At 38.8% G+C, this 27672-nt stretch overlaps 4 protein-coding genes across 5 annotated transcripts; 2 read left to right on the forward strand and 2 right to left on the reverse strand.

The window, feature by feature from the left end:
- Positions 1–737: 737 nt before the first annotated feature.
- On the reverse strand, positions 738–8921 carry LOC135476301 (nuclear cap-binding protein subunit 3-like). Of its 2 annotated transcripts, none has more exons than XM_064756290.1 (10): positions 8746–8921; positions 5994–6059; positions 5558–5652; positions 4602–4756; positions 3789–3917; positions 2932–3137; positions 2445–2592; positions 1942–2012; positions 1171–1198; positions 738–849 (listed from the first exon to the last, which is right to left on the reverse strand). In XM_064756290.1, exons 1-9 carry the CDS (start codon positions 8773–8775, stop codon positions 1193–1195), a joined length of 906 nt encoding a protein of 301 aa, XP_064612360.1. In that variant the 5' UTR covers positions 8776–8921; the 3' UTR covers positions 738–849; positions 1171–1192. The 2 variants fall into 2 exon arrangements, with proteins under 2 accessions (XP_064612360.1, XP_064612359.1); XM_064756289.1 differs by having other exon boundaries at positions 8669–8921.
- A 144-nt stretch (positions 8922–9065) lies between these two features.
- LOC135476777 (cytochrome P450 2J6-like) lies at positions 9066–13909 on the forward strand. The gene is made up of 5 exons (XM_064756908.1): positions 9066–9303; positions 9597–9884; positions 10952–11737; positions 12081–12180; positions 13651–13909. Exons 1-5 carry the CDS (start codon positions 9297–9299, stop codon positions 13907–13909), a joined length of 1440 nt encoding a protein of 479 aa, XP_064612978.1. The 5' UTR covers positions 9066–9296.
- Positions 13910–19345: 5436 nt separating this feature from the next.
- LOC135477206 (bolA-like protein 2) lies at positions 19346–22812 on the reverse strand. Its single transcript, XM_064757363.1, has 3 exons — positions 22711–22812; positions 20585–20679; positions 19346–19687 (listed from the first exon to the last, which is right to left on the reverse strand). Exons 1-3 carry the CDS (start codon positions 22777–22779, stop codon positions 19591–19593), a joined length of 261 nt encoding a protein of 86 aa, XP_064613433.1. The 5' UTR covers positions 22780–22812; the 3' UTR covers positions 19346–19590.
- A 311-nt stretch (positions 22813–23123) lies between these two features.
- Positions 23124–25674, forward strand: LOC135477240 (protein adenylyltransferase SelO-like). Its single transcript, XM_064757413.1, has 2 exons — positions 23124–23744; positions 24427–25674. The coding sequence occupies exons 1-2, from the start codon at positions 23252–23254 to the stop codon at positions 25509–25511; spliced, it is 1578 nt and encodes a 525-aa protein (XP_064613483.1). The 5' UTR covers positions 23124–23251; the 3' UTR covers positions 25512–25674.
- The last annotated feature ends 1998 nt before the right edge of the window (positions 25675–27672 follow it).

Here is a 27672-nt window from a genome sequence, read left to right on the forward strand (position 1 = left end):
GTCTCTCTATCGTCCTTCACCAATGACAACCCCACCTCATGCCCCTCATCCTCAGTATAATCCTCCACTTCCTCTTCATCCTCCCTTTCCTCACCTTCAGATCCTAAATACACATGAGAAAGGTACACCTAGTAAATACAACTAGCACATAATGTAGATAACAAAAACACATACTGTATGTACACAAATGCTTTTTCACAAGCACACAAAGGCCTTAACTCATACTTTTGATACAAAGTTTTTCTGCTAAGAAATTTGTTATACATCACAAAAAAACCTTTTTAAGTGTCCCTAGAGGGAATCAGAATGAAGGAAAATGTGTTACTTCAAAAAAATATCATGTTAAAAAATTTACTTCCTCCACTCATACATTACCTGACCACAGTCATAAATCTGAAAACCATTTGATTACGGTGAATCAAATCATGTGGCAGACAACTAGTCATTCTGATGAGATTTCCACAGGTTGCTGGTGACAGTAACTACACTTTAATTAGTCCACATGTTCATAAAAACTTGTTTAGTAAAACAGGAGAAATCCACAATTACAGAAAAAAGTAAATCATTAATTTCACAATATAAAAGCTATCTTTACATCTGTACATCTTTTATGTGAATTCCACCACAATAAGTGATTGTAAAAGCTGTACACTGACCATAAGCTGTTGGTAAAGGCCTGGCTGGTCTTCTGTCAAACCCTTCCCTCTCTCCAATTGTAACATCACCAGTGAACATCGCCACGTCAGAGTAGTCCTGGGAGTTTCTCTCCCCTGAGGAACCTTCACGTCAAACTTGGCATCAGTTGTGTCCGAGTGGTCGTTTATTCTGTGAGACCAGTGCTGTCGTTTTCTGCACACAAATATTGAAACAAGATACCTGTACGTAATTGCATTAATCATTTAACTTATTTCATTGGTGTTTTACGCCAAACTCAAGAATATTTCACTTATTCGATGGCTGCCAGTATTATCGTTGGAGCAAATCGTGCAGAGCAAAATGACATATCAGATCATACAAAAATTCTTTACAGTAAAATTAAAGAGTATGAGTTTTTATATACATAAGAAGATGGAAGAAAAAAATGATGATTAACTAAAAATAACTGGTACAAATTCTACAGTTTGCTACACCAGTATCCTCTGCTCATAATGAATGAAGCCATTGACTTACCTGGATTTACTGATCAAACCTTTCATACCTGAATATAGAGAAAATGGGAGATCTGTCAGCTGACTTAAGCTGTAACACACCTGTCATTCACACACACCATGTCCATGATTTTGTGAACTTTTTGCCATATCACTTCTACACTCTCACTTTTGTTTACAGTAAGTCAGTGCCCCAATAAGTCAGTTAAAAAAATCTGCCACTCAGGACCAATGTTTGAAAAAACCCAATTACAGTAATTCAGTACTGATATAACCAAATGGAGATCCAGTTATCGACCAAGATGTATTTATTTGTTTCTTTTATTAGATTTCTACACTGAGCTCTGGAGTATTTCACTTAAATGTATACAACAGCATGTATAGTGGGAGAAAAACCGAAGTGTCTGGGGAAGACCCATTACATCTGCAGGTTGCTGGAAGGCCTACCCACGTATGGCCGGAGAGAAAACCCACTATGACCTGGACAAGAATTTACAGCAACCACATTTGTGAGATGCTCCACTATATTGTCACTGTGCCGAGATAGCTTGCTAACCACTTGGCCATAAAGTGCATTTTACAAGCAAATAAATGTCACAAGACATCTTTTGGCATACACTTTTTTCCCCCACTAGAATATCATCTACCTTCAAATCAAATTCATAACATCTTCCTATGATCAATGGAACTCTCAGATCTGGCAAAATGAGTAAGATAATTGTAGACATAATTTTGATCACTTTTGGTTACGTTTTCTTTTCTATCAGCTGTTAAACCAACAGCAAAATCTCACCTCCATAGTTTGGGTTTCCATGACGCACATAATATTTACTTCTCTTTTCAGCCCAGGTAATTTCACATCAGCTATAAAAGAAATATAACACATCTATGAATTGAGCAATATTACAGACCTGTTTACTCATGGGCTAGAGGTCAGGAGTGGTCATGTCGAAAAATGAAATAACTTTTTTTCAACAGAGAAAATGTGAATGTTTGCACCCACCAGCAAAGTCACTTCAGAGTTTTGCCCCTTTTACACGAACAGATTGCTATGCATTCACTGAATGGGCCTTGAAAATATTTGGTTGTGACATCACTGATATACATTTGGTGCCAACAGATCACCATAAAATCTAATGTTGTAACAGCATTTGACTGGAAAAAATTCTAAAAAAAAAAATTTTACAATGATGATTTCCTGAATGGTGTCCAGTGGTCTTTCACCTGGAACTTCTCTTTGTATTCTCTTTGCATTTAAGCTTGTATTTGTTATTAAGCAGTGTGACACTATATTACCTTTTGTGGCAAATCTGAAGAAGAGGTATTTGGCCTTGGGGCTGGGGACACCTAACCTCCACTCCCCTGGAGGCCATATGACTCGGGACAAGGTCACATTCTTGTATGCCTCAAATCCCTCCTCATCAGCTTCACTCCCGTCTGAGATCTACAGAAACAAATACTTTATTTATTTTTTCATTCATTTAATTGTTTTAATTTATTATTTAATTGATTTAATGCCGTATTCAAGCACTTTTCTCTCAAACAATGGCAGTCAGATTTATGGATGGATAAACCATTGACCTTTGACAAGTAACTGACTAGCTTTCCCTGGTGATGAACACAAACAAATACATAAACCACACTGGAAGGATCAAGGATCTTCCACAAAAGTTTGACGTGTTAACAGCTACTCGAGCATCATGGACCATTTACGATCAACTATACTCTTTTAACAGTGTGAATTCTCTTCAACAATACAAACAGAGCAGTTGCTCAGAGTTACCTCTCCTTCCTCCATCTCCTCTTCTTTACTTTCACTTTCTGTTCTGTTAACTTCCGTACTATTTTTATCTTCCGTTTCACTTGTGTCCATGGGAGTTTCCTTTTCTTCTTTCTCTTTGGACGCAGGATCTTCAGTCAAGTCCAATTCATCATCATCCTCTGATTCTTCAACCTCAGGCTTTGAATTGGACTTCTGTTTTTTAAAAACTTAAGTAAACATACCAACCATTAAATATAACATCAACAACTTCAGACATCAGTCCACCATTTCCAGTTATGAACTTTACAGTTGCTACTGAAACAAGTAAGATCTACCCTAATTCCTCAACCTATCTGCACGTGAAAGAGCAACATTCAATGCAATTTATGCACATTTTTAATCTGATTTTGAAACAAAACTACCTTGGCTAGATAATCCACTTTCTTTTGTGCTTCACAAAAACTATAATTTTATCAATCAACCCAGAATAATGCCTGCAGAAGATGCCTGAATAAACACCTTTCCAACAATGTGAAAAAGTTGAAGAATTACAGTATTCATTTAAATTTAAACGGAAATTTATAATTCTGTTTCCTCAAATGGTACAAACAAGTACTATCTGCAAACTCTGTCTATCTGTAAAAGAGTAACTTAAAAATTCTGCTAAGCTGTTGCAGATTTTAGTTTATTTTATTTATTTACTTGATTGGTGTTTTTGTTCATGCAAGCATATTTCACACATCCGATGACAGCCAACATTATGGTAGGAGGAAACAAGGCTAGACTAATTTGTTTGCTAGTTTTCAATAAGAATGTGTGAGCAAATTTATAATCATATTTGCTTTTCTTCTCTTACAATTCTAACAGCAATTGCGCACCTGAAGAATCTGTTTTCCTTGTGTCTGACTTGTCATCTTTCTTCAGGTATTTCTCCACAGAGGCATGACTCACACTAAGTTTCATCAGCGCCCTGGCAGCAGAAATGGGATCCAGCCAAACCACATTGCCTGAAATTGAACACAGTCACTGTCTCATGTGGCAGGTTTATCATGTCATCAGCATGATAAAGCTGACAAAATACATTACGTTTTCTACCTGAAACATGTAATAGCATACAAGATTAAATCTTTTGGCTTACCTTTTGTGCTTCTTTGACTGGCAGTGTTTAATGTTTCAAATGATTTTGGTACAGTTTATCAAGATACTCTGATTTTTATTTATTTATCTGATTGTTTTTTTTTTTTGATGCCTTACTCAAGAATATTTCACTTGTATGACGACCAACATTATGCTGGAAGTAAACCGGACAGGGTCAGGGGGAAACCCACGACCATCTACTGGTTGCTGGCAGATCTTCCCACGTATAGCCAGAGAGGAAGCCTGCTTGAGCTAGACTTGAACTCCAGCAACTGCATTACTGAGAGGCTCCTGGGTCATTGCGCCGCGCTAGCACTCTAACCACCTCCATTCTGCTAAGATGTTGAATATTGATGACAAGCAAACATAGTAATATTAAATATGAATATGCGAAATGACAGCTTAAGAATATAAACTATAAACTTCAATCTATTGGGTTATGTCAGTGAGAGCATGGTTTGCAGAAGAAAATCTTTTTATGTGGCAATTATTGAGGGAGCTGAGTTGGTACTCCTGAGGTTTTATGGTATACAATGACAATCATGTTGGCTTACATGAAGTATCATCAATCCACTCAATTGAGCCTGGTCCAAACTCCTGAAAGTACTTGAACACGTCCTGTGTGTTCATCTCCTCTAGCCCTCGCACATGGATAGCTTCAGGTCGTATACCACGTTCATCATGTCTGTCATTGGCCTTCATGCCCAAACTGTAAAGGGGTCAACAGACGATAATAACAGTGAATATAACACTTGTTTAAGCACTGTAACGCCCTTGAAAAACAAAAGCTCTCAAATCAGTTAACAGGTGCATGATTCACACAAATTTTCACTAAAAATACACATACAGAGATCATTTTGACAGCCCCCATTTTAGTGCTTTCATACAATCAAAAATATATGTCTGTAGGGCATCTAACACTAACCAAATAATTAAATCAGAAGGCACTCCGAGTGTGCAAACCTCTGAAACAGTTAAATGTACAAATTCTTGGATATCTCATTACAGATGAAGGGGCAATACTCTACCTTTCCAAAATATTTTACAATAGCAAAGGAATCGTTTAAAAAAACTGATCTGGATCACCACCAAAATTGAATGGACTGGTCTGTACCGAATGCCAACCTGTGTACAAATTCTAACCCAAATCCCTACATAACTCCCTACATGAATGTATCCATAAAGTAGCTGACAGGAAGACCTATTTTTTACTTATTTACTCAACTGGTGTTTTACGTTGTACTCAAGAATACTGCATCTTTCGTAAAGGTGGCCAGCATTATGGTGGGAGGAAACTGGGCAAAGCTGACAGATGGACACAAATAACCACTGGGTAATAAATCCATGCATATCATTGAAAAATGGCTAAAAGTAAATATGGTACACACACGCAGACATACATGCAGACACAAGTCAACACAGAAATGCCTTTTTTTCTCATTCGTGTCATTTTTATTAAATTTTTTTAACACTTTCCTACCACAGAATTTATGACATTGTAATGTCTTACCTTTTATAAAGCTCCTCGTAATTTACTTTAGGATCATGTGGTTTTGCAGGGATTCCAAAACGTTTGGCTCTTTCCTCTCGCTTCTCCCTTAATTGCTAAAAGAACATTGAACATAATCAAAAATATTTTACATGCAGTGAGAATTCCATGTAGTAGTATTAAAAAGGAGACCAAAACACATTCTTTTTTTATATGAAAACACAGAAATTAACAGACTAAATGAACTGTTTTAAGAAAAAAAATGCAACGATTGGTACATACTGTTACATCATTCTAAATCAATCAACACTTATTTATTTATTTATATATTTGTTTGGTGTTTTACGGTGCCATACTCAGGAATATTTCACTTAAACCAGACAGAGACTTGGGAAAACCCACAACCATCCACAAGTTGCTGACAGATATTCCCAAATACAAACACAGAGCAACATACCTCAACTGTCATATCCAGGCCAGTGATAAACTCCCCAGCCTTATTCTCATAGCGTTTAGAAGACAGCTGTACAAAGCAACAAAAAAAAAAAACCAATGAAAAACACTTCATTACTACTGATGTTTCCGAACGAAAACAAGATCCTATAATTCAGGATGGATCTGGTTAGGAATATGGGTGTAAGGATTTTGGCACACAGACTGGGATACAGTAGGGTGATTTTTGGCTGTTATGGATATCCCAGTGTGTGGAGTCAGTTGAACACAACAGACAGTAGAAGGTAGTGAGTTTAAACGTGGGAAAGTATCGGAGATAAGTATGCCTTTATACATACACCAGGATTTATAGTAAGACAGGAAAACAGAATGATCTGCAAAATACACTTTGCCTCTACGGGCAAGAAAAGTGTTGTTTTTATTAAAACTTGCAGCCCCTTGCAGCAGATTTTTCAGTCTGTATGTTCCTGCCTTCCTTGTTAGCTATCAGCTTGTTGTAGTGGCATGCAGAAATGCCCTTTCTGTTCAGTATTTGGCTAAGGAAGAATAAATGACACATGTTAACAATTCAAGCTGGGCTTAGGTACAGGCCATAACTAGCCACTCAAGTAGTTTGTTAGTCCAAAAGCATTGTCACATCACTAAATTAGTTGTCTTTCTTGCCATGGACATCAGACTACCTTGAAAACTGAAAATTATACAAATCCAATGAATACACAATCTCTAACACAGATTAAAAAATAGGTCTTTTCCTATGCTATAACATTATGAGGACATTTTTTTTTTTTTTTACTCACGCCGTCTCTCACTAGCTTTCGGGTCATCTTACAGAATACATGTACAGTACGGTAAATGTTTAGTCCGTTGGTAAGGTTACTGTCATTTACTTTCACACAAGATGAGTTAGCGGCAAGAGGACAGAAGAGGGTGATAAGCCCCTGCACGTTTCTTTACCCAGCATGGCAGCTATTATACCCATGAATTAAACGAAAGAAAGTATTAATTCAGGCTATGACTACTACAAGTTTGTAAATTCCAAACACTGTCTCGATCCATGGCCAAGCCAAACAAGCTATGTACAATGTATAAACTTAAACTGTTGGTGGTAGGAGGATAGACTGACTGCCCTGTGAAACTAATCCGTGTACACTGTTGGTTGAGAAACATTTGCATACACCATATTCATGGTGTGAAACAGGTCACAGCCCATGCACTTTTGCAGGCGTAATTCTTAATTTTTCGGAATTGAGTTATAAATAGTATAATAATTTGCACTATCTTAAATAAAATACGCCACGAATTATGGAGTCCAGGAGTTCCACTGTTGGTGACGGTTTAAGTTTTCATGTGACCTGGTCAAATGGGTCACAATCGCTAGCAACAAAGTGGCCTGGAGGCATTTTATGCATGAAACGATACTTTGTTGGATTATCATTGCAAAATTTTGTGTGGCAATTGGAAACAGATATGTTACAACGTGGATTTGACCAGCTAGAGGTAAGTAGTGTGGTTGTTTGGGTCGCTCTCTGTTCAACACCATTTAGCCAAATGAGCTGGGCTTTGACTGAAGATTGAGCAGTCATGAATATGGCATACCCAAATATTTCTCAACCAACAGTCAGTGTACTCGGACGACAGTGAAGCATGAGCTTGTTTATTACATTCTTGAACTATCAATATAGTCCTTTGACAACCCCGATGCTCTCACGAGGCCAGTGAGTTAGAAACACAATCAACCTAATGAATCATGGGATACATTTAGCCAGGTTGAGGGAGAAACTTTACTTTTTTACCTAGCTCTGTAAGGCTGTGATAACGTATATGTACTATCACAGTCCTGTCTTGTTCCATAAGCTTACCTTGAACACCTCCGTACTTCCCTTCCTGGCTTCAGTATACCACTGCTTGGCACTAAATAATTTGTCTGTCCGTAGTCACAGTCGTCTCAGCTATCAATTCCAGGTAGGTGTTCCTTTGTGTCATCACTAGTAAATCCATCACAGCCTATACAAGGGAGATAACTATTGACACTTCTAGCATATTTTGTACTTGTTTAATCTTTTCTTCAATTTTGTCTAATTTATTTGAGAAATGTTTTGGTGATCAATTTTTGATCATGGTTCCCCCTAGGTCATTACTGGTGAGACTGATCCTACACAATTAGTCAGAATGCAAGTCAAAAGGTGTAACTTGCCTCATAGTGGCAGTAATAATTGTATGCATGATTCCCCTCCCTATGAGGAATATGCATTCAAACATGGCGGTTGGAGTTGGAATTTATCCAGTATCCACTAGAGTTTCATGCTTGTGTGAGTTCACTAGTGATGATACATGGGTACACATACCTGGAATTGACAGCCGAGACAATTTTGACTACAGGCAGACAAATCATTGCCCTGCAATAGGATACTGAAGCCAGCAAGAGAAGTACAAAAGTGAACAAAAGGTAAGCTTATGGAACAAGACAGGGCCGTGGCAGTATACGTAATCACAGCCCTACATAGCTATAGTTTACCTTATCTTACGTCGTAAGTAATTATGGGTTAGACAGCTGTTAGATTCTTGTGACAATCTAAGACGTACCACATCAGACACTCAATGCATAAATAATCTTGTGTCCCGCCCCCAATGAGACATTCTGCTGAAAATCAAATTCCAGTAATGTAAAGTATAACGTACTTTCAGCTTGGATCCGGAATTGACAGGCTTCGAGGTGGTGTTGGTTGTTGTTGAGGCCAAAGAAGGATGGGTCTTACCAATGCGTACATTGAATTCCACCTTTTCATTTTCCACTTCTTGGTCTCTTATGTCATCATCTATATCACTGCAGTCTGTTAGAACCAAGCTGGCCTCATTTTCACTGTCGCTTTCTGTATTATCAATACAGATTTTCAGGTTTGGTTTCTCTTTGCTCGAAGAGTCGGCCATCTTCCTTTTCTGAGGAGCAGATGATGTTTTACGGTGATCCAATTGGTCGAAATAGAATCACAGCCCCAGGTTTTCGATTTTCTGACGATATCATTGGATAATGTTCACTTCCGCTGCTTTACTTCACATGTAACTGATGTAGGGTAAACAAAGATGACGGTTTTGACGATAAGCCAAAAACGATGCAACAAACAGTGGGGCAGAGGTGTATGTTAGTTTTAGATAATGCTGGGTAGCGATATGTGCCTTACCTGGGGAGAAGCCTTGCCTGTGCAAAACTACTGCACAGATGAAATGTGATGTTGACGATGGACCAGAGTGGAAGTTTAGAAACTTGAAAACCCGCGAGTCTCAGTGATGCGACTGAGCGTATTGGAATATGAATGGTGTGGGCAAAAAAATCATTTGTTAACACACGATGCTGTAAATTAGAAGTCTACGTGAACATGGATGAAACCAATTCATGCTTTATGATTGATTGATAATTTGGTATACTATGGAAGAAAACAGGATATATGTTACTGTACCAATCAAACAGGCGTATATCATTGCGTTCATTCTTAATTTAGATTTATCACCATGAACATCACAATGTTCAGTTTTGATTCCACACCTCTAACATCGACCTTCTTTGTGCCAGAACTACTATGTCTTTTCTGTGTGATATCTGTCTTGTCAGGAGTCTACACATTGTTGAGAAGTCCTCGTGAAAATTACCCCAGAGGTCCAACAGCCTGGCCTTTCATAGGGAATGTGCAAATTCTCTCGTATAAGCCTCACTTGAGACTTTTCAATCTGAAGGACACGTATGGCGATGTATTCAGCTTAAAGCTTGGGACGCAAGATGTAGTCGTTGTGTGTTCTTTGGCTGGTATACAAGAAGGGCTCCAAGAACGAGGAGAAACGTTTGCAGAACGTCCAAATAGTCAGGTGTATAATGCTTTGTACAATGGAAACAGGCAGAATGGTAGGTAATGTTGTCTTAAGAGGGGGATATGTGCCAGATGAATCTGGATTGTGTTCCTATTTGTATTTTATCTGGGAGGAGCTGTTATACGGTTAGTGCATTTAATGTGTAAATATATTCCCAAACTGATTCATGTGTTTTTACTTATTTATTATACCAAATTCGGGTTCCTCCGTGGCTCAGTCGGTTAGCGCGTGACCCAGAAGCCTCTGACCAATGCGGTCGCTGTGAGTTCAAGACAAGCTCATGCTGGCTTCCTCTCCGGCCGTACGTGAGAAGGTCTGTCAGCAACCTGCAGATGGTCATGGGTTTCCCCCGGGCTCTGCCCGGTTTCCACTCACCATGATGTTGGCCGCTGTTGTATAAGTGAAATATTCTTGAGTACTATGTAAAACACCAATCAAATAAATAAATAGAATGTACTGAATTCAGACAGACATCATATCCAAATAATACGCAGATTTTGAGGTAGCTTGTTACGACGAAAGATTGATGTCCCTTGTGATTTGAAGTTGATGCTTAACGACATAATAGGTCATTCTGCCAATTTTAACATGGGATATATAAAATGTAGAGCACTTAGCAGAGACCATTAGCTCAAACTTATGAAGGGTGCTTTTGGGTAGGTTTTGATGTCGAATATTACAAAAATAATGACATTCTGCTGGAAATTTTATCTAAACATTAATACTGTAATGTTAAATGTATGTTAGCAGATATATCATACTGAAAGCGATAACGTCATTTTTCACTGGGACATCACTATTCCGTTGCGGCCATGCAAGGCAAAAATTGCATATTGTACCCCATAGCCTATTAGCTAGATATACATGTTCCATTATATCACTACATGTATAAAAATGTTTTCTAGTACTTGAATAAGATGCTAACATCCTTTAATTTTTTATTATTAAGTTCATTTTTTTTATATTTTACTTACGAAATAGTAATTTTTTTTACAATAGTCAATTACACAATTTTTTTTGTAATTAAACTTATATGTATAGCTAGTATTTGGTTTGTTATATTTATCTTAAAATGCGAAATTTGTTTGTGTTTTCCTGCAGGGATTTCCACCAGTGATTACACAGAAAAATCCTACATTAAGAGAGGATTTATCCAAGCATGTTTAGACGGACATTATGCTAATGACAATGTTATTGAGGAGAAGATTGCGATCCATGCTACAGACATTCTGCTGGCATTTATAGAATATGAAGGCAAGCCGTTTGATCCCAGTGACATATTTTTTTTGAACTGTTTGCGTGTTTCTCTGTGGTTGGTGTACGGCCAACAGTTCGACCAGCGAGATAATAATTTACATGAAATACTAGCAACCTTCAAACTGCGTTCTAGTTTAAAAGGCCTGTGGCTGACAGACATCCCATTGTGTCGTTTTCTGGATGAGAAAAAAATTCATGAAGTGCGTCATCGAACCGCTCTTCAAACCACATTCCAAGGCAAGCTTCTCGATAAGCACAAAGACACGTATGATCCAGATGTTGTGCGTGACATGATTGATCAGCTTCTGATTTTCATAGAAAACGACGAAGACCGTGGCATTTTGACAACTGAGGATATGACCTATTTACTACTGGACATAACAGGTTCCGGCTTCCAGGCTACAGCGGTCACCATGACCTGGCTCATGGCTTACATGGCTTGTTATCCACAAATACAGGTCAAAGTTCAAGAGGAAATAGACACTGTTGTCAGAGGCTCTGGAATTCCCAGCCTGGCAGATCAAATGAAACTACCATACACTGTAGCAACTATACTAGAGGTAGAAAGACTGGCCAGTGTTTGCCCCTTCCTTATTCCACATCGTGTGGCAGACAAGTGCATCTTACAAGGTAACTCATTGTCTTATTCATAGTCTCATTAATGCTATCAGCTGTTAAGGTGCTTGATCTTTCTGTGGCTAGGACCCATAAGGTATAGGTTTCAGACATGGCCTTGAATGAGAAATTTGTAGATTCCATCTTTCTCGCTGACCATAGGGTCATGCCGACAGTAAACAGGGAGCAAATCTTTGGTAACTTGTTGCAAAATCTAATGTACTGCCCACATGGAAATGCTCATCAATAACTTAGCAAAGGTGGCTGGTTTTCTCCACCTGTATTTAGCTGTATTTGATTTAGTAAATAAACCCATGATGCAAGTGAGATAAATACTGATCAGTACTTTGTTTTCCAGGCTATGATATTCCTGAAAACACCTGGATTTTGTTCAATGTCTGGAGTCTTCATCACGATGCCAGGATGTGGAAAAACCCCATGAAATTTGATCCCAATAGGTAAAAAAAAGTAGTACATGTTGTTGATGTGTGTTCAGGTTATCTTCAAAACTGGTGCAAGCATCGAGTATGCACTGCATCCAGCATCCCAAAAACAGGTTCCAACGCTGTTCTGCCACGTTGTACATGTATGTGGGTTATCAGTTATCATTAGTTTCATGCCACCTTTACGACAAAGGGGATAATTTCAATTTTGATATTGTAAATTATCAATAGCAATATACCTAAGGGTTCTGCCTATGGCGTTTGCAATTGTTAGTTCAAAAACTAGTATGTCAAGGATACTTCATCAAACGCCTTCATTCTAAGTTTCTCAAATTTTACAATGAGTATAAGACTTGTTGGCAGGTATGGACAGAGCGTTCAGAACCTCTGGTGATCTGCATTGTGATCAACCACATAGCGGTGCTGTTATGCTTATGTACATATCTGTCGCGTACATGGTGTTTAACACAGATGGTGCCCAGTGTAACAGTCTATCTTGTAGACAGCTTTTATACAGACCAGCATGTCATGTGTAGCATCATAGATGATGCCTCTTGTAGTATGAGACCCTTACATATTAATGGGAAAGAAGTAATCAAAAGTTACTTTTGAAACACAGTCTGTTTGGTGAAGGTCTGTAATGCTCATCATTTTCGGACTGTATCTAATACCGCTTAACCCAGGGCTAGGGGCCGTAAAGGTCTTTGGGAGCTAGTGTTAAACGTTGTTTTGGAAATGGATCTTGCGATTATCGACCTGGAACGCCCTTTACGGACTACGAGTGGTATACGCATGTCGGACATCACGCTTATATCTGGCATGGACACTTAGTATACAGATGACAAAGATTAAATGGGCTGTCATGTGTGGTGTTTGTATATTATGGCAGGAGGGGTGTCATGTCTGGTGTCATGTCCCTATGATGGGGTGGTGTGTCATGTCTGGTGTCGGCACAGTGATGGGTTAGGGTGTCATGTCTGGTGGCAGGACACTGTGAATTGTGGGGTGTCATGTCTGGTGGAAGTGTGCTGTGATGTGTTGGCGTGTCGTGTCTGGTGTCAGTACACCAACTGGGTGGGGTGTCATGACCCAGTGGTGTGGTGGGGTGTCATGTCTGGAGTCAGTTCACAGTGATGGGGTGGAGTGTCATGTCCAGTGTCTTGGACCTGATAACCATGATTTTCTTGTGAGGCAGCAGTATGGATAAGTGGGTTCATACTATGAACACACAATCAGTCATGATATGACTCGAATCATTTTATGCCCCAATAAAGCCTACTATGCAAGTTCTGGCACTGACCAGTTTAAGTTGGGGTTTTCCTGCCTAGATTACTACTTTTAAATACTGACCAGCGCATGATTGAAAAATTCAATATTACACGCCAGTCACATAGTTAAATACATCCAATGTATCAGGTCGGTTCTGGCCTTTGGGGTGACTGTGTATAGCTGTCTAAACTGTAAATCCAAATTTGTTTGTTTCAGATTTGTGGAGAACAACACAGTAACCATACCAGATTATTTCCTCCCATATGGGCTCGGTCCACGGTGCTGTGTCGGTGAGAGTTTAGCTGAAGCTGAGATCTTCTTGTTTTTTGTCAACATTATGCAACAGTTCCACATCAAGCCAGCAGATGGCGATGAGATCAGCCTGGATGGCGAGTTTAACACGATTCTCAGGCCGCAATCATTCCGTATACAAGCTCTGGATAGGAAAGACATTGAGCTGGAATCTGTGGACTAGAGACAAACGGGGTGTATTGCCAGAAGTATGCATTTACCACAAGTGGGCCTTTACCCAAAGTGGGTATTTACCATGACTGTACATTTAACAGGAGTATTCATTATCAGAAGTGTGCATTACTAGCAGTGTGCATTTACCCACTGTGTGCATTATCAAAGTGTGCATTGACCAGGAGTGTGCATTTAACAGGAGTATTCATTATCTGAAGTGTGCAATATTTGAAGTGTACATTTACCAGAGGTCTGCATTACCAGAAGTGTGCATTACTAGCAGTGTGCATTTACCCACTGTGTGCATTATCAAAGTGTGCATTGACCAGGAGTGTGCATTACCAGAAGTAGGTATTGACCAGATGAGTTCTTACTAGTGGTATGCAATGACCAGAAGTGTGAGACTGTTGTTTTTTAGCTTTGTCACCTCAACTTTACAAGCTATGAAGAATGGCTGACGCATTGGACAGATCTGTGGCTGTGTCATCATGAGAAACAGTTGTGTTCTGCGCTCCACCACTGTCATGGCTGTAGATACTTTTACACTTCATATACCTAACTATTCTTCAAAATCTATTTACAGGAGACAAGTTTCCCATGGTTTATTTAAGGTTTTGTTGTCATTGATGCACATGTAGAAGTGTATAATAGTTGAAATCCCTGGACAGAAAGCAGAGTCCGTTGGCTAAAGCCTTGTTCTAGTTACAGTGCATTGGCCAACGACCAATCAAGTTATACATGTAGTTTTGCTGCGTCGGTTATGGCTTCTGATAATTAAGTTTGGCATACTGTACGTGAGAGTTTAAGACACTACTCAACTGAGATGAACTGGTCATTCACAGATGGTCCGAGAAGCTGATGGGATTGAAACAGCATACGTGTAATGACTGGAGTAAAACTCCAAGTGAGTTGTGTCATTATTTAGCTTACACAGGTGCTTAAAGCCTCATGCAGCAGTTGGGTTAAGTTGAGTTGGGTCTAGAGCACTTGTGTATGCCAGCCTTAATTTATGTATTTATTTGTTTATTTATTTATTTATTTCATTGGGGATTTATGCCATACTCAAGAATATTTCACTTACCTGATGGCTGCCAGTACATGTATTATGTGCGGAGGAAACCTGGCAGATCCCAAGGAAACCCACGACGACCCGCAGGCTGTTGCCAGACATTCCCTGGTATGGCCAGAGACAAATACCAAGCTTAAAGAGCTACTTCAGTGTCAAGACTTGTATGTTTTAAAACCAAGGGTAAATGATAAGGATCGAGATAGTCAGAATTGCTCTCTTTAATTTAAAAAAAAAATGCATTGTATTAAAAGCTGTTGTTGTTGTTAGTTCTTGAGGATAATACAGAACAAAAAGTCTTTTGTCATTTCCAGTTTTGCGTGGTGTGACGCCCTGCAAAAACACCCAACTCGACGTCGTACTCCCGAACGCGCATGACGTCATTCCAGCGTAACTGACTTACGCGACGTCATATCTGCCCGATTCATCGTCACATGAGGAATATTATCACGTCACAATTTTTTGGGAAAATGATGAGAATTTTGTTTTTGAGGACTCTTCACTTATAGGGGTTAAATAGTGTTATTCATGGTAAATTTTGTTTTAACCGTTATGTTAGCTATATTCCATACTGTATTATTCACATTAGTTTAGACTGGCCTCTCTTGGAAGGTGGGGCTGAAGTAGCACTGTAAAGTGTGATTGACTGGCTTCCCTCCACCTATAAACCTAACAACTGATATGGAAGACAAAATTCTTGAGCAGAGAAACAACCAATCAGAGGTAAAAATCTCATTGTACTGTCATGACTTGTTCACAACATTTTATGTTTGAAAAGAATAAGATTTGTGAATTGTTGACCAATAATACCCAAATGGTTCCATATGTCACATGAATTTATACAGATGGCATTGAACACTCACCTTTTTGTGACGTCAGAAATATCACCTATGTGTTGGCAGAAAGAATTATGTTTTGTTGTACGTCCCACGCAAAGGGTTGTTCCATTGTGTTTTTCGCAGTCTAGACCAGTAATCAGTATTGTGTTTGTCAAACTTACCAACACACAGAAAAAAAAAAACATTGTATGTTATTCAACCCAGAGATCTTTTTATTCAGGAAATCAAATTGTATTTTATTTTCACCTGTTCCTTCATTGGATGGACGCTACAAGTACATTCTGTGCATTTCGCATTTGTAAAACTCTCGCACTCATTACCACGAAAGGTTGTGTATACATGTACACCTGTAAAAAACATTTATGCTACATGTAATAAATTTGATTTTTTACGTGTAATTTACCTTATTTACAACAGTTGGATCTGAGTAGTACATTCCTGGAGGCACCATGTTAATATAAGCATCATTTAAGAATCTATTTGACACCTTGTTGTTGTTGTTGTCAATCATTGTATACAGTAAATGACCTTGAAAATTGTAAAATTTTAAAATAAGGGGAATAATTTTGAAAGAAACTTCTAACAGACATACCTTGGTAATTTGCAAAGAGCACTGAAAATTGCCCTTTCATTGTCTATATCAGAATTGGATGTCACTTTTGTGTATTGACACTTAATCCACTATTGTTAAATATCTACTATAAAGGCAATCTCACAATTTGTCACAGTTGACAATGTTGTATAGAATAAATGCCTTTAATATTGCGTGAAAACCTCATTTTGGAGGACACATTAATGTCATAACATTTTGTTGCCAATACTTTAAATTTTCAATAAGTGTATCACCCCTACCTTGCAAACAAACCTCGGTAACAGTGAACACCAGTTTAAAAGTGAAAGACAGCACTTGACTAATGTTTATGTCCACTGAAAGACTACCATTCAAAGTATCTTGAACTGGCATTAAATATTTTTTAAAATTTTTTTCAACCCAGTAAAAGTTCAGTGAAACTTCGTCTTTTTACAGCTTCAGCGTGTCTATATTATCAACATCAAGGTGACATCACGATTACTCTAGCTCTCCAATGTCAAAAGTACTTCCCGTGTAATAGTCTAAGCAGCCTACCATGTCATTTATAGTTTACGAGCAGTCTGCAGATGCACGGCCGGAGTATTCCTGGTTCAGGTCGTAGCCTCGGAAGGGGTGTGCTGTTGCTGGTAATTGTGACCCCTATTAAATATTTGCAGTGCCAACCTATCGTGGACGTCAGAGAAAGCACCTCATCTTAAACACAGAGTTTCAGTAATTTTACTGTATTTTATATAAGAAAACAAAAAAAAAAAAACATCCCTTGTTTTTGAGAAAGTCAGAAGGCCAAATTTAATTATATCATAAGAATAAATTAATTTTAATCACTAATGAATTTTTCACTGCCTGTGATATTTGTTATTTAGCAACTGCATGCTGACTCAATGGTGACATGCATGATAAAACACTAATTGTATATTTTGAACAGGGGTGTCTAAGTAGGTCTAAGGTCTGCTATGGAGATGAATGTGGTTTGGGCCAAGATGGTATGCTGCTGTCTGACATTATTTGTGATACCGTCATTGCATAATACACCGCTTGTAAATCAAATGTTCTACAATAACATGTTCTACATGTTACTCTGTGAAATCTCATTAAAATAATAATAAAGTATGATACTTTTTAGAAAGCTTGACTATCCTGCTTTCGATCGAAATACATTTTAGCCAGGTGCTGTCTTGTCGGATACTGAATCGATTCCGATTTGCTTGTGTAAGAGGTAGGCAAGCCCAGAATATGCCTAGCGTAAGCTGGATTTTAGGTACGGTACATTTATTCATGCATGACCAAGGTAGCTGGGTTTAACACAAGATATCCTGTCTCCACTGCCAGCCAATCAACAACGAGTCTGTATCCTTGTAAGACCGACTGTTAAGAATCTGGCAAAATACGCAACTAAAATCATGGGACAAATTTTAGGCCACTTACCATATCATTTGTATTGGCAACACTCTTTAAAACCAGACAGAGTTTTAGAATAAAGGGAGTAATACTAAATGAAACTCAAAACAAACATAACTTGGAAAGAGCGCTGCAGTGTGCCTTTATAGTGTCTGTCAGAATTGGATAACACTTTTGTGTATTGAAATGAATGCACTATTGTTAAATACCTAATGTAAAGACAATCTGTGTGTTTGCCACAATTCTTGTGCAAGGACTATAACGTCAGACAGTGAAATTGCTGGTGCAGGCAGTTTGCAGTGCTCAAGCAATATATGTTAATTCTTTGGCACTCCCTTCTATCAACCTATGATGTATAAAATGTCTGTTTACATGTACTTCAAATTTATAAAATATGCACGGTATTGTCATAAATGATTTCATGTACCACTTCCTTATGTTCCACACCGAACATTCATCTGTCCACACAGCAAAAAAAAATAAAAACCCTTTGTCTGATAATGACGTGTTTATTTGCTTTTCTGTCTTCCACAAGAGCATAGCCAGGTGTCGGGTATTGTAGTATCACTGATTTTAATATTATTTCCTACAATATATCCTACGATGACAACATTTTACACTGCATAAAAGCAAACGTGCGCTCGGACTCCATATTTCTAAACTTAAATATCCTAAATTTATATTAAACAATTTATTGGACATGAATACCCTAATACTTCTATATTTGGAACACCTGGTCTGCCTTTTTTTTTTGACTATACATATAAATGTATCAAAAATATTTTTTGGGTTAGTCCATCTAATTTACATATTCATATCCTTACTTCTCCAAAAAACTGGAAGGGAAATGTAATTCTTTGCTTTCAGCACTACTTATATCTGTCCTAAAAATGAGAGGAAATAGGTTTTTTTTTTTTTTTTTACGGTAACTCGACAAAAGTTGATAGTACATCTACACATAGGTAAGGGAATTCTCTTCAGTTTTCTATGTATTTGTCACGTTTACTTTTAATCCATTCTGAGAATCTCCTGTGAATCAGGAATATTTTATAGGAATATGGAAATTAATGAAATTCTGAATTTTCTGTGAAGGTCTCATTTCCCGTGTCCCAACAATCTGTGACATCAATCATCTCTTCACCAGACTTTCATAGCATGTCAAAGCCATTGTGTAAAAACATAAAATCAATCTTTTGTGTTTCTCCAGTGTCTACCATGTCTGATTCTGCAAAACTTATGAAGTGCTCCGCTGGTTAATACTCTGCACTCACTAACAGGACATGACTATCATCACAGTGTCCTATCATCAGCTGCTCTGCTTCTCCCACTGCTCTGGTGTCATATGACTATCATCACAGTGTCCCATCATCAGCTGTTCTGCTTCTCCCACTGCTCTGGTGTCATATGACTATCATCACAGTGTCCTATCATCAGCTGTTCTACTTCTCCCACTGCTCTGGGGTCATATGACTATCATCACAGTGTCCTATCATCAGCTGTTCTACTTCTCCCACTGCTCTGGGGTCATATGACTATCATCACTGTGTCCTATCATCAGCTGTTCTGCTTCTCCCACTGCTCTGGTGTCATATGACTATCATCACAGTGTCCTATCATCAGCTGTTCTGCTTCTCCCACTGCTCTGGTGTCATGACTATCATCACAGTGTCCTATCATCAGCTGCTACTTCTCCCACTGCTCTGGTGTCATGACTATCATCACTGTGTCCTATCATCAGTTGTTCTGCTTCTCCCACTGCTCTGGTGTCATATGACTATCATCACAGTGTCCTATCATCAGCTGTTCTGCTTCTCCCACTGCTCTGGTGTTAATGTCTTCATCTGGAAAGCATGAATGGTTTTTAACTCCTCCTGCAGAGCTGTATTCACCATCCTGTTACAACAGAATAACAACAGAGTTAATATAAGGATTTCACTTTTGTCAAAGAAGTAATGCAGCTCTAGAATTATCTAGATTTTTCTCATTCGTGAGTAGGAAATGCATCAAAACCTTTTGTTTAACATGCTGCCTAACAATTTCATGACCAGATGATACGGAAAGTACTCTTTGTTTAACCAGTTAAATGCGGAACTGTATGATGAAGATGTGAAATTATGGAGCACTGCACTATACTCTTCACGGAGACAACATATTTGGGGAAATTAGATGACCCCGTACAATTATATCTCAACAAAGGGATTGATCGTGGGACTGATCACATTTAGGATGCAACATGTACTTCATGTAATCTTCTGTAAAGTAATCAAGTCAAAAACTGAACAGAACTAAGATCCTGTCAATGCTGTTATTACTTATACATGGGATCGAACAAGCTCAAACTGAGCTTTATACTCACCGTGTATTATACCTTTCTACACTTTATCGTTATCACATTGTGTCTGTATTTTGTTGATGTCTTAAAATCCAGTGTATATATTTATTATTGCATGGTTAATAAAAAATCAATCAATCAGTCAAGTATCAATTACATGTATCATTCATATTACTAATTGAGATACCACAATGATCCATGAGGGTAGAGAACACCCGTTTTAATGTGCCCAATAATGCATGTATGTCATTTCTACTTCAGCAACAAGGTGTACAGTATCACTGGAATAATGGTAACAATCTTTCAAGCAGTCAGTGATGGTCTTTTCTAGCATTTGTATGAATTCAGGCATCAAAATAAAAGCACCGCCACCATCTGACCTCGACTGCCTAATTCAAAAGGCAGATTAATGCATACATGTAACAATGCAGATTACAATGTACATGTGAACAACCCACCTATGTCGTTGTAAGAGAGGTTTCCCTTCAAACTTTGGAGAGACTATTAATGCTTGGAATTTAGCGCCACATCCACCAGATACATCCTCTATGTCCTGTGAACACAAGGAGAGTATTTATTTATTTATTTACTTGTTCCACTGATGTTTAATGGCATACTCAAGAATTTTTCACGTACATTTATTTACATGTATTTATTTATTTATTTGATTGGTGTTTTATGCCATACTCAAGGATATTTCACTTATTTGACTGCCGCCAGAAGTACAGTGAGAGGAAACCGAGCAGAGCCTGGGGGGAACCCATGACCATCGGCGGGTTGCTGACAGACCTTCTGACATACGGTCTCATGAGCTGGACAGTGGTCACATTGGTAACAGATTCCTGCGTCATTGTGCCATGCTGGCTTGCTAACCCCCTAGGCCCCACAGACCCCTTTTCACTTATGTAAATACAATAGTGGTCAGTTTTATTCTTGGAAGAAACCATAGCAAACCTCTGGCAGTAAAGAACACACCAATTTTGACTGCTGTCATTTTATGAGCTAAAGAAACTTTTTTCAGTGTCAGAGGAGGGTAAAAAAAAATAAAAGTTGAAAATGATCTAATTTGTGAAAAATGTATCTATCTTGGCAAATTTTTCTTTCGAAGAAATACATGTACTTATATGATCGGAAACGCTTAAATCATAAAGAAAATCAAGATTAAACACAAAAAAGGTGAATTTCCAGTTTTATTATTGTTCCATTTTTGGATTCTCAGTAGTAGTGGGGGCTCAGCAGTCAAAAACAAACTACAAACTAAAACTGATGTTGCCTTACAAGCCTAACTACTGAGATGAATTTTCAGTTTTATTATAGTTCCATTTTTGGATTCTCAGTAGTAGTGGGGGCTCAGTAGTCAAAAACAAACTACGAACTAAAACTGATGTTGCCTTACAAGCCTAACTACTGAGATGAATTTTCAGTTTTATTATTGTTCCATTTTTGGATTCTCAGTAGTAGTGGGGGCTCAGTAGTTAAAAACAAACTACAAATTAAAACTGATGTTGCCTTACAAGCCTAACTACTGAGATGAATTTTCAGTTTTATTATTGTTCCATTTTTGGATTCTCTGTAGTAGTGGGAGCTCAGTAGTCAAAAACAAACTACAAACTAAAACTGACGTTGCCTTACAAGCCTAACTACTGAGATTTGACATAAGTGACATACAGATGTTTGTTATACTGGAGGAAGGCACATAATTTTCAACAAAGTTCATGTAGCACTACATAAATCAGTATACAGCTCAGTGCTTGCAATGCTGTGCAACATGCCACATTACCATTGTGGATTACCGGTAACAATTAATATTCCTGATTGGCAGGTGAAATGGCAACATCACACACACTGGTGTGCCAAACAGAAAACAGAACTGAGATGTAGGTGTGTACTATTCAAGCTGTACAGTGAACTTCTTTCTTTAAATTTGACTATCACACGGCCTATAATGCTATTTGATTGGATGTGGTTGTTATTTGCAGCTGCACACATCAGAAAATCGCTACATTCCACAGATCAGTTTTGCATAAAATATAAAGCAAGTCATGCAGCATATTTAAGTCTTAGTTGAAGTCTTTAGTTCGGCTATTATATCAACTATGATGTGCTATCATCTGGAAAAATGAACAGTAACAAAATACATTGTAATACATGTGTTTCACTATGCACAGGTCTACCATAGTTCAATGAAAGATTCTTTTCACCTTCACCATGAACTAAAATGCACTTAAATATACGATCATATATTTTATATTTAAGACTGAATTTAGGATTCTGGAATATATTTCTTTGCGGTGCTCACTTTCTTAGTGGAAAAACAGACAAAGTGCATGAGATTAACTAATATTTTGACAACAAAACTGGATATTTTTTCCTGTTTACTTGTAAGAGGTATGCGAACTTTTCAGGCATACAGTAAAGGTCACGTGCAAACAAAGATATTTTCTTCACCACATGAGACCGGCGTCATTTATAGTGCTCTCCCTTTAGTGCGCACGGTAGTCATTAGTCAATCCCACAATATCACACCTACCAATCTAGTCACTTATTCCGTGTAAACCTAATGTGACAAAAACGTTCAACTTACCAAATGTGTAGCATCGAGCTCTTTCTTCAGCTTCTGCTCAATAAATTCTGTGCTTATTTGCTCTCCCATCGTTCACCCCCTTCTTCTTTTGCCTTTTCCAAATGTTCGCACAAAATTCAAAACATGGTACAAAAACGGAAACCAGGAAATAATGCGATCGTCACTAATTTCAATACCAATGGTGACAAAGAAATAAAAATAAATTTTCCTATAAATTAAGGTGAATATCTGATACCGATACCTAAAAAGTAGATGAAAAATGCAGGAATGGTTTATTTTTGGAGTGTTGTAAAGGTGACAGTTTTAGTCGGTCTGACGTCATTTCCGTACACAAACCATGGGGTGTTCCACGTGGATGACCAGCGAAATGTCAAAACTTCTGTTTTCTTCCCTGTTTTTGATGCTAACTGAGGACATCAGGGGGAATTTTCATGACAGTGACATATCTGTCTGTGATAATTATTCAGGGAACTTGTCTGATGTCTTTCTGCATTCCCGCACATGCCCGGCCGGCGCGAATCGTGTTTCAACTTCCAGAACTATGGCAGAGTGGGAAACTCACTTTGCTGAAACTGGACAAATTCTGTCGAAAATGTTTCCAGTTGATCCAGAGGAAACAAACTATGTGCGGCGAGTAAAGAATGTGGTATTTTCTCGCGTCTATCCTCAACCGTTCAAAACCAAAGTGAGACTGGTTGCTGTTTCAGACTCGGCTTTGAGATACGTTCTAAACATGCACCCAAACATTTCCTCCGATGTTAACTTTGTGAGGTTTGTCGCTGGCGGTTACCTGCCGTCAGGAAGCACGCCTCTCGCCCACCGTTACGGGGGACACCAGTTCGGCGAGTGGGCTGGGCAACTGGGTGACGGACGGGCAGTGATGCTGGGAGAGTTCGTAAACATGTTAGGGGAGAGGTGGGAGATGCAATTGAAGGGGTCTGGCCGTACCCCGTACTCTAGGCGGGGCGATGGGCGAGCAGTGTTGCGATCGTCAGTCAGGGAGTTCCTCTGTAGTGAAGCACTCTATCATTTAGGTACTGTCATGATGACATCCAAATTTGGCTCCCTCATTTTGTTGTTGTACAGATATCTCGCAATGTTAAATCACAGAGCTAGATTGAAAACAGTTTCTAAGTGTTTCTATATCGTTTTTTGTTTATTTATTTTATTTGTGTTTTGCGCCGTACTCAAGAACATTTGACTTATACAAGGGCGAACAGCATAATCATTGTATACGGAAACCATGCAGAGCCAGGGGAAAACCTACGACTTTCCGCACGTTGCTGGCAGACCTTCCCAGATATGGCCAGAGAGGAAACCATGCCCACTTTGAATGTTAAAACTCACCCTCCAGAGATAGAGTTCAAATTGGTATTTGGCCAGAGAGGAAGCTAGCATGGCCTGGACTTATAGCAGCCGCATTGGTGAGAATCTCCTGGATCCCTGAGCCACGCTGGCGGCCCCCACCATCATTTGTGCTTCTCAATGTACAAATATGAAGATTGAGACTTAATGTTTGCAAATCTGTGGATTTAGGTAAAATGTATATTGATGTAGCAGGCACAGTGTATATTCATTCAGGAGATATACACACATTTATATGTAGTTTGAATTTTCTTTTCCTGATGATATTTTGGGGGGAAAAAACATGAAGTTCTGGAGCATCTAAGAATTTTCTTTACAACTTTCAAATGTGGCAAACTTTTTTATTTACAGGGGTACCAACAAGTCGAGCAGCTGCTTTGGTGGTCAGTGACGACCCAGTCATGAGGGACCAGTTTTATGACGGAAATGTCCTTACTGAAAGAGGAGCAGTTGTTTTACGATTGGCAAAGTCCTGGTTTCGGATCGGCTCTTTGGAAATTCTTTCCTACAATGGAGAATTCAAAATACTTCGACAATTGGTCGATTTTGTCATTCACAATTATTTCCCTCATATCTCCTCAACAAACCCAAATAAATATGTTGAGTTTTTCCGTGAAGTTGTTTTGCAAACTACCAAGCTGTTGGCTTTGTGGCAGAGTCTTGGCTTTGCTCACGGTGTTTGTAACACTGATAATTTCAGTTTGCTCTCCATAACCATTGATTTTGGACCATTTGGGTTCTTGGACAGTTACAATCCTGGATTTGTACCAAATGCGTCTGATGATGATGGAAGGTACAGCTTCGAAAAGCAGCCAGATGTTGGTCATTTTAATATGGAGAAGCTTAGACAAGCTCTCTTGCCTTTGCTGAACAAGGCACAGGAAGCCCTTTCCCAGACTGTTCTTGACAATTACGCTGAGGAATACAAGAAACAGTTTATGTGTTTGTACGGTGAAAAACTTGGCCTAAACCTCAGTGTTGTTGAAGACCATGAAAACTTTGTCGCAGTGCTGTTAAAAATGATGGAAGATACCCAGGCTGATTTCACAATGACGTTTCGACAGCTTGGGGAAATATCTCTAGCAGAAATGAAAATTGGAGATGTAAACGAGGAAGTTTGGGCCTTGAGGACTCTCAGTAAACACAAGTGGTTCCCAGCATGGACTCGTATGTATGGACAACTGTTAAGCGCTCAGGGTATTTCAGACCTGGATAGAATGGCTTCCATGCTCAATGTTAATCCCAGGTATGTTTTAAGAAACTGGATAGCTCAAAATGCAATAGCAAAGGCTAAAGTAAATGACTTTTCATATGTTTACAAAGTTTTGCAAATATTAGAAAAGCCATTTACGGAGCAGCCTGAAGCAGAAGAATTGGGTTTTAGTGGTCCGCCCCCGTATTGGGCATCGTCTCTCAAGGTCAGTTGTTCTTCATGACCTTGGCAGGCAAGTTCATGGTGATAGACATTAGTATTCCACCCTGATTGCCATGGTGACCATCCTACTGCCACTAGAAACAAACCAAACACAACTGCCTAGAGAAACCAAACATGGTTGTCGAGGGAAACCAAAAATGGCTTTGGAGTGAAACCAAACATGGCTGTGGAGTGAAATCGAACATGGCTGTGGATTGAAACCAAACATGGCTGTGGAGTGAAACCAAACATGGCTGTGAAGTGAAACCAAACATGGCTGTGGAGTGAAACCAAACATGGCTGTGAAGTGAAACCAAACATGGCTGTGGAGCCAAAAAAAAAAAAAATATGCTGAACAATTGAATAATCAATATTATAACACTCTCTACCTCATATGCAAAAAACAATATTTATTCAGGTTTTCTGCCTATTATCATGACTTTAATGGTTAATTTTACTGTATGTTGTCTTTGTCATGTTGAACAAGTGGTTTGTTTGGGAGGTACAGTACCTATATCATAAATACAGAGACGTTAGCACACAGTTCCAAACTTCAGAAGTGTCAAATTTATTTATTTATTTGATTGGTGTTTTACGCCATACTCAAGAATATTTCACTTATACAAAGCCGGCCAGCATTATGGTGGGAGGAAAACGGGCAGAGCCCGGGGGAAACCGAACAGAGCCGGGGGGGGGGGGGGAGGGGGAAACCCACAACCATCCACAGATTAAGAATTGTGGGACAGTAATGTGGTGTTCCACTGTAGAACCCTCCATACCCCAAACTCTGCTCAGCAAAGATATTCCTAGCATTCAATTTGAATGCAAATAAAAAATAAAGGTGACAAACTCTATAACAACACAGCTTGACAAGAAACAGTACAGAGCTTTATTACGCTGAACCCAGACAGTAACGGAAGATAAAACATTGTCATTCATGGAGTATTGAATCATTGTAGCCGTAAATCAACATTTGCTGGTTATACCAGAAATTTATATCAGGAGAAACAGAAGAAATCTTGTCAAATTATTCCAAATGTTTATTGTTTTATTTGAACGTTTATCTTTAATAGTTGGCAATGTTCCAGGAATTGTTTCTCAAAGAAACTCAAAGTGTTTAATTTAATGATTAAGTTGATTGGTGGCAACGGTAGTATTCTAGGATTTGTAAAGGGTATGACAACTGTCAGGTTTACGTGTGGAGGAAACTGGTGTGCTTGGATTGAGCCACCAACCTTCAGCAGATACCTGACAAACCCTCCGATTAAAGCCAAACCACGGTCATTCTCTGTTTCACAAACCAAAATGATTTTTACAAAACAAAATAATTTAATCTTGGCTTAAATTGTATTAGCACAGCACAATCAGCACGTCTCAGATTTAACAAGACTGTTGAGGTTTTCAGTCAGCTGTAATTTCTGTTTTACGTGACACTGGCAAAACTTAAGCTCAAATGAATGATAACCTACCAATATAATCAGCAGTCAAAATTTTATCGATCTGATGCACATAACTAAGAATTTAATTTAAATTACAAGTCTTAACTTGGATTTGACAGCTATCAAAGCGCTAGCCTGTAAGAGGCACGTTTATACAAAACTTCCAACTCGGTACCTACAGTACTGAATTCGTGAATTTGGTAATTCCCAGTACTTAGTATGTGCACAGAGCATCAGCGATGGAATATCCCCCTACAGTCATTGTGCTTTATAAGCTTGTAAAACTTCAGGTTAATACATGCTGTACTTTGTGAGGTACAACCCCTAACATTTTGTTTAACTTCAGTTGTAATACACAATACACTAAGTCAGGACTGGCCTGGATAGCACAGTTGGTAGAGCGTCCGCTTCAGGACCGGTAGATCCAGGATCAATCCTTGATCGAGTCACACCTAAGACTTTAAAAGAGGAAGTTGTAACTTCCTCGCTTGGCGTTCGGCATGAAGGGGATAGTGCAACGACTGGTTGACCCGTATCAGTATAATGGCTCGGGCGGGGCGTCTTACTTGCCTTCAGTAAGTCGTCTCAGTGATGCAGCACTAAATAAAAGAACGGTGGAAATCCGTCCTGCAGCAAGGAGGCACATTTCACGTACATGAACCCTAAGGATTCCTTCGTCGTCATGTGACTGGAAAATTGTTGAGTATGACGTTAAACCCCAAGCACTCACTCACTAAGTCAGGA

The sequence above is a fragment of the Liolophura sinensis genome, chromosome 10 (assembly GCF_032854445.1).
Source record: "Liolophura sinensis isolate JHLJ2023 chromosome 10, CUHK_Ljap_v2, whole genome shotgun sequence".
NCBI classification, from domain to species: Eukaryota; Metazoa; Mollusca; class Polyplacophora; order Chitonida; family Chitonidae; genus Liolophura; species Liolophura sinensis.

Excerpts from the sequence above, each read along its gene's own strand:
- LOC135477206 (XM_064757363.1), bottom strand. The coding sequence starts at position 22,779 with ATGGGAGAGCAAATAAGCACAGAATTTATTGAGCAGAAGCTGAAGAAA. Across the intron at positions 20,680-22,710 it reads AGCTCGATGCTACACATTTG|GACATAGAGGATGTATCTGG; the intron begins GTAAGTTGAACG and ends TTGTGTTCACAG. Across the intron at positions 19,688-20,584 it reads CCTCTCTTACAACGACATAG|GATGGTGAATACAGCTCTGC; the intron begins GTGGGTTGTTCA and ends CTGTTGTAACAG.
- LOC135476301 (XM_064756289.1), bottom strand. The coding sequence starts at position 8,917 with ATGGCCGACTCTTCGAGCAAAGAGAAACCAAACCTGAAAATCTGTATT. Across the intron at positions 6,060-8,668 it reads ATTCCGGATCCAAGCTGAAA|CTGTCTTCTAAACGCTATGA; the intron begins GTACGTTATACT and ends TGCTTTGTACAG. Across the intron at positions 5,653-5,993 it reads GCCTGGATATGACAGTTGAG|CAATTAAGGGAGAAGCGAGA; the intron begins GTATGTTGCTCT and ends ATGTTCTTTTAG.
- LOC135476777 (XM_064756908.1), top strand. Across the intron at positions 9,885-10,951 it reads CAATGGAAACAGGCAGAATG|GGATTTCCACCAGTGATTAC; the intron begins GTAGGTAATGTT and ends GTTTTCCTGCAG. Across the intron at positions 12,181-13,650 it reads ATGAAATTTGATCCCAATAG|ATTTGTGGAGAACAACACAG; the intron begins GTAAAAAAAAGT and ends TGTTTGTTTCAG.
- LOC135477240 (XM_064757413.1), top strand. The coding sequence starts at position 23,252 with ATGGCAGAGTGGGAAACTCACTTTGCTGAAACTGGACAAATTCTGTCG. Across the intron at positions 23,745-24,426 it reads TGAAGCACTCTATCATTTAG|GGGTACCAACAAGTCGAGCA; the intron begins GTACTGTCATGA and ends TTTTATTTACAG.